The sequence below is a fragment of the Oryctolagus cuniculus genome, chromosome X, assembly GCF_964237555.1.
Source record: "Oryctolagus cuniculus chromosome X, mOryCun1.1, whole genome shotgun sequence".
NCBI lineage: Eukaryota > Metazoa > Chordata > Mammalia > Lagomorpha > Leporidae > Oryctolagus > Oryctolagus cuniculus.
In genome coordinates, this window is record NC_091453.1 from 59,038,903 (window position 1) to 59,050,517 (window position 11,615).

The window sequence follows — 11,615 nt, forward strand, 5'->3', positions numbered from 1 at the left end:
TTTGTTTTGGTTAAAGATTTATTTATTTGAAATTCAAGAGTTATAGGGAGAGTGTCAATGTTTTTAAACTTGTCAAATTTGCTTGAGACAAACAAATACTCATTAAATTATTATATGAAAATAAGAACGTTTCTTATTTTTGATGAGTCGGCTTGACTTGTTGAATAAGCAGGGCAAATAGAGAGGAGGATCCATATGGTTTCAAGCTAATGGTAATAATCAAACACCAAATGCCAGTTTGTAGTAAGCACACAGAGCCATAAGAAAATGTATTAATACTAGAGTACTCAAATCAGTTCTAAAAAGATCAGATCAGCAGTATTATCATTGGCGGGCACAAATGCCAACTCACCTTCGACTCTCCTGCAATTAGAAGTTAAGCAAACATTTGAAGTGAACATTTCTAAGAGAATTCGGCTTTGAAAACAAGGGCATGGAGACAAGGATAGGAAAGCATCCGAGATTGCTACCAGAGTATCTTCCGATCTGGATAAAAGGGTGAGTTGGAAGATGACCTGGAGAAATGACACCCAACCTCTCCATTTCACAAGCCCATCCTGTTACTACTCTTTATTAGGTTTGATTAAGCCAAATTTTTCAGTGAAACTGGGAAGACTATCCCAAACTAAAGTTTTGAGGGGAGTTTTTCCTAAATGGTAACATACTCGATCTGATTTCAAGTATGGAAGTCCCTAGAGTAGGCTCAGCCTGTTTCTAAACAGTTTTGAGTGCCACATACAGATTAACAAACAGCAGTGAAGCAAAAAAATAAAAAAAAAAACATGAAAAATAAAAATAAAACACAGATTTTTTTTCACATTCTTCTAACAAGCTCAATTAGAGCGGGATATCATTTTTGTCTGGCTCTCAATGTGTTCGTAACACGCAGCGAGGGATACTTAGGTTTAAATTCATGGGTCTTTCTCAGGAGAAGAAGCAATTTAAAAGAATTTTCAAAAAGCCTTTATGGATTGCCTGAGGTAGTGTCTTTGGCAATATGTATGAATATCATTCATACTCGTAAGGAGAAATTTCTCTTCACCAAGTCACGAAAGTACTATTAGCACCAAATTCAATGTCTTGTTTTTAGACTTTATGTTACTGAGTACTTCTGTAGCATCTGACAACAGCCACTATTTACATCCTTCTGAAACTCTCGTCTCTTTCAGCTACCCTAATGCCTCTGGATCTTGTATTTCCCTGCGTTTCTTTTCCATTCTATTCATTGGTGCCTTATCTTCCATTCATTATATAAATATTGGTGTTCTACTTAATTCAGGTTGCCCTCTCATTTCTTCTCATGGCATATACCCCACATTAGGGAGTCCAAGTACTAAAGGATTGTTTTGGTACACAAGGGGTCTTCCAAGAGTCGATGGAAAATGTGCATTATCTTTCAATTAAATTTTCTATGAACTTTTTGAAGTGCCTTAGTATATAAGGACAAGAATAATAACACACTATTCCCTGTTTTTATTTTGTGATGCCTTACCCTATCTTGAAAACTTTTATGATACACTTGGCAAAAAAAGGGATAAATATAGTTTTGCTGTTTGTGTAGATTTTCGCAATCAATCCAGTGTTCACCAGAAATGTAACAGATAGTGAATTGTTTATATTGCATTCTTGATAAAATTTAGCACATTTGAGACTGAGAAATTATATATTCTCACTACAGAGAGCTATAAACTCTTCTATAATGAAACTCTTCTATAGTAAAAGAGATAAATATTCTGGAGTCATAACTGAACAGAGAAAATGTTTGATCATCTGAGTAAGCAAGTATATAGTAGAATAGAATAAAATACTATGATCCCTAGACAAAAATGTTAGAACTGTAGAATTATGGGGAAAATGCTTAAGTTTGTAATTTCCTCTTTTTAATGAAGAAAATGCATAAAACTTGATACTGAAAAGATGTGTTTCTTTTAGTTTTTTAAAAATTTCCTTCCTTGAGAAAATAAAAACAATAGAAAATGGGCTAACATTTGAGTTGAGCTGGCCTTAGGAGTATAAAAGACAAGTAGAAATAATATCCTTCAGGTAATGAATAGATCGACAGAATACTGTAAACAAAGCAAAAAAGGCACGCACGTAGGCAAAAATGCTCCACAAATGATTGAGGCTCATCACACTGAAAAACTACCAAAGTACACGTCCTATTTGTTTAGATGATGTCTTCTATTAGGAATCAAATTCTTGGCTTTCCTGACTCTACAAAGCACTTAATTTGGCCGATATATGATTTATGAGAAGACACTAATAATCATATATTATAATGAAACAATGGTTGCAGATAGGGAAAGATAAAAGGGACTTTAAAATAATACACTTCAGGGGCCAGCATCGTGGCATAGCAGGTAAAGCTGCTGCCAACAATGCCAGCACCCTATATGGGCCCCAGTTCATGACCTCCCTGCTCCTCTTCTGATCCAGATTCCTACTAGTGGCCTGGGAAAGGCAGGAGAAGATATCTCAAGTGCTTGGGCCCCTACCACCCATGTGGGAGATGTGGGAGATGTGGAAGAAGCCCCTGACTTCTGGGAGACCTAGAAGAAGCTGCTGGCTCTGGGCTTTTGTTGCCATCTGCGGTGTGAATCAGTGAATGGAAATTCTCTCTCTCTCTCTCTCTCTCCTCTCTTTGTCTCTCCCTCTCCCTCTCTGTAGCACTGCTTTTAAAATAAATAGATAACAAATCTTAAAAAAAAAGTACATTGACACACTTCAAGTAATGATGGTGGATGGATTTTTTTCTGGAAAAGGATGTGAATAGAGTAGTGATTGAAAATAGTTTCAATTTGTTTATTAAACAATGAATATAAAATCAATGTAGAATTATACAAGTTAAGATTGAAGATCCTAAGAGATAATGTATGTGGACAATTGCAATGAGATGAGATGGATAGATTAGGACTCACATATTTCACTTTAAAAAAATCATAGTATTTCAGGGACTAAAAGTAACATAAACTTCTATGCTATAAGTTTTAAGTAGCTATTTAAGAATGATTATATTGCTTTATTTATTTTCCTGTATAATGTCCTTGACCAACTTAGAACATTGCAAACCACATGACAATATTGCCTATTTCTGTACCAACTTCAAAAGGAGCTTGAGTTATAAAATAATTATGGCCTTCTAAATATAAGAAAATCTTAAAAATTCTTAAGCACATGTTAAGCTGCTTTCTGGGTCAAAGCAACAATACAGACGCAGCAAAGAACTACAAATTATTTTACATGAGATATTAGTGAGAATGGATTTAGGGTAATGTTTCGGGAGGCCCACCGCTGTGTGGATTAGAATAACCCCGAGAATTTATAAAAGTTCGGAATCTAGGGCTTTTCCCCCTATCTGCAAATCAGAACCTCAGGGGCACAGCCAGGGAATGTCCGCTTTAAAAAAAATTCCACGAGCGTGTGCGGACGCTGTGCCGCTGCGCGCTCGCTTTGCCTCGCGCAAGGTGTGACGGGAAGGATCCTTCTAGATTGCGCACTTTTCGTTTCTGCCATGTCGAGACGGGCAGTGATTCGTGGCCCGCTGGGGAATGATTGTCGCATCTATGTGGGCAACTTACCTCCAGACATTGGAACGAGGGAAGTGAAGGACATGTTTTACAAATACGGAACCGTCCGAGATGTCGACCTTAAAAATCGTCGCTGGGGACGGCCCTTCGCCTTCGTTGAGTTCAACAGCCCACGGTGAGATGGCACGGCGGGTCTTGGGGACTGTTGGAGTAGTTGGGAAAGACTCCAAGGCATTAAAAGAGAATGGCGGCGGCCGGGGGGGGGGGGGTGTTGGGGGTTGGAGACAGGAAATCGCCTTGCAGGAGCCCAGTGAGGAACCCGGCTCGGGGGGCCTTCTCTGGTGCCTGGGCCTTCCCAGAATCCCCCTCTGAGGCCAGAGGGAGACACTGAAGAGCTAAGGGCTGGGGTAGGGTCGGGAGCCTGGCGTGTCGTTGCGGGGTGGGGGGTGGTGGTGGTGGGGGACCGGGCTCGTATTAGCGCCTGGCGGCGCCTCCACTTTGGGTGCGCATGTGCAGAGTCCGCTGGTGGCCGGCTGAGCTGGGGTCTCTTGGTGGCCGCTCCTCCCTTCAGTCTTGCTTTCTGTGATCCCGCAGAGACGCGCACAACGCGGTGCACGGTCGCGACGGCTATGATTACGAAGGGTACCGCCTGCGCGTGGAGTTTCCTCGAAACTACCGTGCTATATATGGAGGTGGCAGAGGCCTCCTAGAAACCCGTGGCACGTCATCCCGGCGGTCTGACAACAGAGTGCTTGTCTCCGGACTCCCGCCAAGTGGAAGCTGGCAGGATTTAAAGGATCATATGCGGGAGGCAGGCTATGTTTGTTATGCCGCGGTTCGCCGAGATGGGTCAGGTGTCGTGGAGTTTGTATGGAAAGAAGATATGAGCTATGCGGTGCGCAAGCTAAATAACACTAAATTTAGATCTCACAAGGGAGAAACGGCCTACATCCGGGTTAGAATTGATGAGGCCAGAAGCCCGAATTGTGGAAGATACTCCCCTCGTAGCCATAGTCGCAGCCGAAGTCGCAGACGTAGCAGAAGCCGCAGAGGCCGCAGTCCCAGCAGAAACGGCCGACATAGCAGAAGCCTCAGAAGCCATAGTTATAGCCGAAGCCCCAGAAGGCGCAGTTGGAGCAGAAGCCGCCGTGGTAGCAGGGGCCACAGCCGCAGCAGAGGCCGCAGTCCCAGCAGAAGCCGCGATGGTGGCAGAGGCCGTGGCCGCAGCCGCAGTCGCAGTCACAGTCGCAGCGGCAGTGGCAGCCGAAGCCGCAGCCGCAGCCGCAGCGGCAGCCTCGATGGTAGCAGAGGCCGCAGCCGCAGCCGCAGTTGCAGCCGCAGCGGCAGCCTCGATGGTAGCAGAGGCCGCAGCCCCAGCAGAAGCCGCGATGGCAGCAGAGGCCGCAGCCCCAGTAGAAGCCGCCGGGGTAGCAGAGGCCGCAGCCCCAGCAGAGGCCGCAGCCCCAACAGAAGCCGCGATGGCAGCAGGGGCCGCAGCCGCCGCCGCAGCCACCGCCGCCATGGTATCAGAGGCCGCAGCCTCAGCAGAAGCCGCAGTCATAGCAGAAGCCTTAACCCTAGTAAAAGCCGTAGTCGTAGTAGAAGCTTCAACAGAAGCAATGGCAGGAGTCGCAGCTACTCGCCAAGGCGAAAGAGAGGCTCACCATACTTTTCTCTCTGTTATAACAGATGTTGCCCTCGGACATAAGATGATGGGTGGCCCTTTTGTTGTGTATAGTCTTCCTTTACTCTATATCATCTTATTTTTTAATTCAGACGGTTTTGTTGAGAGTGGGCTACTGTGTTGGCGTTCATTTGTGGCTTACAGCCCCCTACATTCTCCTGTCTTTGACAAATTGTATTTTAAGTGATGTCATAGACAAGATTGTGTAAATTTAGTTATTTCTCCATGCTCTTCAGACTGAGATATTGTGTAAATGGCCTCCTGCTCTGCTTTGTGTAAACTGGGGTGTTGGGAGGTGTTTGTGGTCATCTTACCTGAGGAAGTATAGCTTGCTTTTCATGTGTCTGTCTGTAAACGTATCTGAAGACATGGATTAAGAATGGTTTGGATTAAGGATTGTGGAGCACATCTCAGTCATTCTAGGATTACCAGAAGGAGGATGGAGGAGGATCAGATCAATAATGGAGACAATGGTATGACTTCAAGTGTGCTATTGTTGCAGATCAAATTGGCAGTATTGGTCTTATGCTGAAAGACAAGGATTAAAATGACATAATATTTTATATATATAGAATCTACACTACAGCACTTATAAGCACGCATTTATCTTTAGCTACAATTTGCCTTGCTCCTTAAATCTTGACAATTATGGCAAAATTACATTGCTTATTTCATAATAATTTACTTTGCTCCTTTCCCCTCCTTTTTAACACAGGAAGAATTGGCTAATGTGTTATAGTGCTTAGTTGCAACTGTTATCTGTGACCTGCTGTTGGTGTATGTGTGGGTATAGGATGTCTAATTCTGATGAGATAGAGTATAATATCAGTACTGCTAAATCTGAATGTCCTCTCTGTAACTGATAGAAAATTACTAGTTCATTTTTAAAAGATGACACCAGATTATATAAGTCCAGCATATTGATGCAGATAATCTAGTTGGGAATACATTTAAGTCTCACCTTCCCCTTTAAACTAGTATTCAGAATTAACTCATGTTTGGAATGCTTTACCTTACAAATTAAATAACAGATGGAGCATCAAATTTAGTTTAGATTTGGTGTGTAGCAATATCAGTGAATTTTTCAACTACATAACTCTTTCTGCAACCACAAAACCTGTAATGAGCTGTGAAGTAATGAATATTAGCATTATCGGTTGAACTGTAAATATAAAATGCTTCTTCCAATTAGTCTCTAAGGTGATTACGTTTTTAAAATTTATCTGAACACCATTAAGAACTTCTTTTGGGGAATCTGATAGTTATTGATATATTTCTATTAAACTGATGACAGACATAGCATCCTTCCCTGGGAAACTTTTTTATTGCAGTATCTAAATTTTTGCCTCCTCCTTTTTGGTTTTGCTGGTTATAAAGGTTTGGATTGCAGAGGACTCACTGGATCATAATACTTGGAACTGGATCATTGGATTCAGATCATAATGTGGATAGGATAGGAAGGATGATTTACAAGGATTCCTGGAGCAGGATCAGATTACCAGGAACATAGCAGTGGATTGCTGCCACGTACAAACCACATTCATGTAGATTTTTAAATTCCACTTAATTGGCTGTTACAAAGATTTCATTTTCTTGTTTTTGAGGATTGGAGCCCTTCAGATGCGTACTGGAATTCTGGTTTGCATGTCTTAGTAAAAGATAGCAAAGCAAAGACCTGGAGATATGTGCTGGAGCAGTCTCTGTAAGAGAGAATTCAGCATGAGTAAATACTAAACATTTAAAATGGAAAAGGGAAGGTTGTTCAAAATAGTAAATCAAAGTAACTTATGTATGTAAAGAAAACTTTTAAAATTGGAGTTGAAAAATAATTAGGTTTCCAATTGACTATGGTCATTTTTCTTTGCAAAAAAAGTTTAAAAAAAGAATTCAAAGAAAAACATTAAAATATGAGAATTGGGATCTTTGGCTCTTGTCCAAATTTTCCCTACCTAGTCGAAGCTCTTTTCAGTCTGTGCTGCACAGAACTTCCGTATAATATTAACAGTGAGTACAGTCTGCATTTGAAAACAGATTTAAAAAGATGTTGGACTGCCTTGCATTAACCGCTATAAAAAGATTTCTTAGCTAATTGACACTTGATTGATAATCAAAAGACTTAAACCAGGAGGCAGGCATCCTGACACAGCAGGTTATACCAGTGCTTGGGACACGCAAATCCCATATTGGAGGGTTTAGTCCCAACTAGTCTTCAGGTTGAATTTCTGGCTAATGCGCCAGGGAGGCATCAGATGAATGCTAGGGGACTTGAATCGCTGCCATGCACATGAGAGACCTTGATGGAGTTCTGGACTCCTGGCCTCAGCCTGAGATAGATTCAGTTGTTGTGATCTCGATCTCTCTCTCTCTCCCTCTCTCCTTTCTCCTCTCCCTTTCACATAGATGAAAACAAATAAGCTCCAAATTGGTTTTTATTAAAGTAAGCTTATAGTGTACATTACCAAATGATCTACCTTTCTGAATTTCTATAGATTGTCCTTTTTGATATCTTCCGAATTTAGTATAACATCAAATTTAGTATGAGTTTAGGGGATGTTAAATAATTACTGTATCTGTTAGCAAATATTTTTAAAGATACCAAATGATGTGAGTAAAGTTTTATTTTGGGTGAATAGAATTGGGAGTGACATTTTCTTTTGGACAACTTTTTGTAATCTTTTACTCTTGTGCAAACATTTATCATTTTTGCAAAAAACAATTTAATTTTCATTGTACACAGAAAATACATCTAGTAGTCAAACACTATTCTTACTAATTTTGGTGGTGGTTCTAATGTAAGTGATTTTTTTTCAAAAAGTGTTAAAGTTTGAGTCAATAAAAAATATCAACCAAAATTCCCTTGTGTTGAAGTAGCTTTCTTTATATGCTACATAAAAATACAGTATGGGATATTTTCATTATATGTTAATTATTCCTAATTTTGGGCATCTTAAATTCAATATTGTTAGCATTCTCTTGGGAGATTTCCAGCATTCTGTCCTCAAAGGTGAGTTTTTAGGAATTATCTAACATTTCATCCCATGAAAAAAAAGTGATAATTATACTGTATTCACATAGTTTTCCTCTAAACAGCATAATACTTACACAGACTTTTTACCTATTTAAATTTTATATTCTGCAAACTAGAAGTAAGTTCATATTGTACCTCTTTTACAGTTCTTCCAAAACGACACAACACAGTTCATACAGAAATTCACTAGCAGAGTTGAATAATAAAATCTGAGTCTCTTGAGTCCCAGTTTATTACTATGTGTGGTATATAAGCTTTTCATTGTGTACTGATTTTACTGATTTTTTTACATCGAGATACATTTTCCCAAATGAAAAAAAAAATGCATTACACAAGGGAATCAAATATCTAGGTGAACAAATTCCATCAAATCCTTGCAACTCCATCCTCCATTACTAAATAGCTTTTCATATTTGTGACAGATGTTGTTGTTGCTCACAATTATATTTTCCTTACCTCTTTGGAAATTGAATTCGTTTTCAGATGTACCCTGTCTACACTCTAAGAAGGTAAATACTTCCCTTTCTCTTTACGTTAATGTTAATTAAAAGTTTAAAACAATCATGGCATTCTCATTCCTGTGATTAATGATTTGTTGAGATTGTGACATGTATAATTGTGGCCAAAGAGATCGAAGGGCAGGTTGGCTAAGGCACTTAAAATGACTACAACAGCCATCCCATGACCATGAAAAGCTGTTCAAAAGCCATATTATATTTGAGACTAAATGAACCAACCCTGAAAATGCACACTCTCCAGGTGAGACAATGTATATTTTTATCATTTGAATCATTTAATTTGGGTGTTTTGTTTCTTATTCAATAACATTCAGACTGGTAAAATACCTAAAATCTGCTTAGTATGTGTACATATCCGAATCTGTATTGACTCCAACATCAGTACTTTTTGCACATTAAAGCCTTTGTTCAGGTTATGTTTAGATGATCACTGCATCTTATTTTCATGATTGCCAACTTGTATCAGCACCCTTATAAAATAATTTCAAGTAATACAGATGTTGAATTTATTGAAGGTGTTAATTTTTTAGTTACCTCTGATGACTCAATTTATAACAGAAAAGATAATGTGTGTGGGTTTAAAAGTGCTCTATCGTCCTATTCTTGGTTTAATTAATTTATTTATATTAATATATATGACTCAGACTGTATCACTAGTTATCTCAAGAAAATCCTGTAATCATGCTTTTTCTTTTCAGATATTTATTTCCATAGAATCACAGTGTTTTTGAGTTAGAATTTTTAAAAGGATGAATATTGGTGCCAATATGTTTGTGTTGATGATTATTTTATCACAAAGGAACTTTGTTTTATATATTGTTCTGCAGTTTGCTTTTATAATTGGCAGCATGTCTTGGTCATCTCTCCACAGATACACATGGAAGTATCCTTTATTCTTTTCAAAGGCTCTGTAGTATTCTGCTATCTAGCTGTACTTTATTATTCATATTTTATGTTATTACTGTTTGTTTCTTTGTTGTAACACTGTCCCTGTTGTCAAGCAGTTTGTTTCCAAATGCTCGCTCTTGAAAATGATGGAGTAATTAATATTTTGCCAACTTCCATTTATTCCAAGTGGTGAGGAGTTCTGAGTTCAAAGGGCCAACATTTATGCTAGCCATAGCCACATTGTTCTGTAAATCTGTTTGGAAAATTCCCATTTGCTCATATTCTCACCAAAAAAACCACAAGAGTAAATTTGTTTTATTTTTCTGTCAAAATGATGAGTACAAAAAAAATCTCTATTTTACCTTGCTTTTTTTTTTCTTTGTTATTGGTGGTTATGTGCCTATAATGTGTATAGGTCATTTGTAGGTTTTTCTTTTTTTGGTGTGTGGATTTTCTATTAGTTTCACTTGTCTTCTTCTTCTTTTTTTTTTTTTTTTTTTTTTTTTTTGCTTACTTATTTTGTTCTTCTGCAATTACTTTCGTATTATGGGTACCAATGAATGACAGATCCATAAAAATAGTAGATATCATGAATATGTACTAGATAGGAACAAAATCGAAAAATACTTCTACAAATAAGTTCTATAGAGTAATTTCAATTAATGGAGTCCTACATAGTTTTGGATAAAACAGTGGATTGCAACAATTCTTCAGAAAATCTCCTAAGTGCTAAGTAATTATTTCATTATTAACAACCACACTTTCTTGGATATTTTCATGAAACTAGAATAAAACATTTTGCATGCTGTGAAAAACACCTTGGCACCAAAGAGTGTTTTCTGTAATATATCTATTCACGGATTTCAGGATTGTGTTTGCACCAAAATAAACTCATACTTTTCATTCCATTATTTCCACAAGCATTTTGAAGTACACTCATAGACCACTAACAAACATTTGAAAATTTGAATTTAATGAAAGGCTATTAGTACATTAGAATAATGTATGACTGATTGATAAGGAATTATTATCTTTTTTATGGTTTGGTAAACTATCTCCTGAGAACTAGTCAACTAACTGCATAAATAAAGTATTATTGAAACACAAGCATGCCCACTCATTCCTGTATTGTCTATGACTACTTTCCCAATACAAAGTATTGAGACATTGTTACAAGGCTGAAGGTATTTATTATCTGACAAGTTAAAAAAATTACTGGGGCCAGCATTGTGGTGCAGTGGGTTAAGCCACCACCTAGAATGCCAACATCCCATTTGAGTGCCTGATGAGGTAATGGCTGCCCCACTTCTGATCCAGCTCCCTGCTAACATGCCTGAGAAAGCAACAGAAGATGGCCCAAGTTCTTGGGCCCCTGCCTCAGGGGTTGGAGACTCAGTCCAACCCAGTCCCGGCCTTTGCAGCCATTTGGAGAGCGAACCAGCAGATAGAAGATCTCTCTCTGTCTCTCCATCTAACTATGTAACTCTGCCTTTCAAATAAATAAATGAATCTTAAAAAAAATAAGAAATTACTGATTGTTACCTTATATTTAAAAATGTATAATGGGTTTTCAAAGGTATTAAGCATCACTACAAAATCTATTACTATTTATATCTGAAATACCATTCTTTTACTGTCTGAAACTAGAATGATGCAGGTATCCTGGAAGAACTGAAAAAACTGACAAAGCATGTTTAGAATTAAGCCATCAACAAAGTAACATTCACTGAATAGAGGCAAACTGCTCTTGGTAATAGCACTTTCTCTTTTCTCTCATCCTTTTCTTCTCTCTGTCTCTCATCTTTCTATCTGCCTCAGTTTGATTTTTCAGGTAATTTTAGCTTCCTATCTCCAGACAGAATTCAGCCTGCAGCATTTTACCTTACAGTATGGGGATCAACTTTCCTGTTGTAGTTTACTGCAGGGAAGGAAAAACAGCAGGACTTCCTGTGATAATGCAAACAAAGCAG

General features: G+C 38.6%; 1 protein-coding gene across 1 annotated transcript; it reads left to right on the forward strand.

Moving 5' to 3' along the window:
* The first annotated feature begins 3,459 nt into the window (after nucleotides 1–3,459).
* On the forward strand, nucleotides 3,460–8,039 carry LOC100338017 (serine/arginine-rich splicing factor 1). The gene is made up of 2 exons (XM_051827408.2): nucleotides 3,460–3,702; nucleotides 4,122–8,039. The coding sequence occupies exons 1-2, from the start codon at nucleotides 3,512–3,514 to the stop codon at nucleotides 5,233–5,235; spliced, it is 1,305 nt and encodes a 434-aa protein (XP_051683368.1). The 5' UTR covers nucleotides 3,460–3,511; the 3' UTR covers nucleotides 5,236–8,039.
* The last annotated feature ends 3,576 nt before the right edge of the window (nucleotides 8,040–11,615 follow it).

Coding starts and splice junctions, on each gene's coding strand:
- LOC100338017 (XM_051827408.2), top strand. CDS start 3,512: ATGTCGAGACGGGCAGTGATTCGTGGCCCGCTGGGGAATGATTGTCGC. Junction 3,703..4,121: donor GTTGAGTTCAACAGCCCACG/GTGAGATGGCAC, acceptor GTGATCCCGCAG/AGACGCGCACAACGCGGTGC.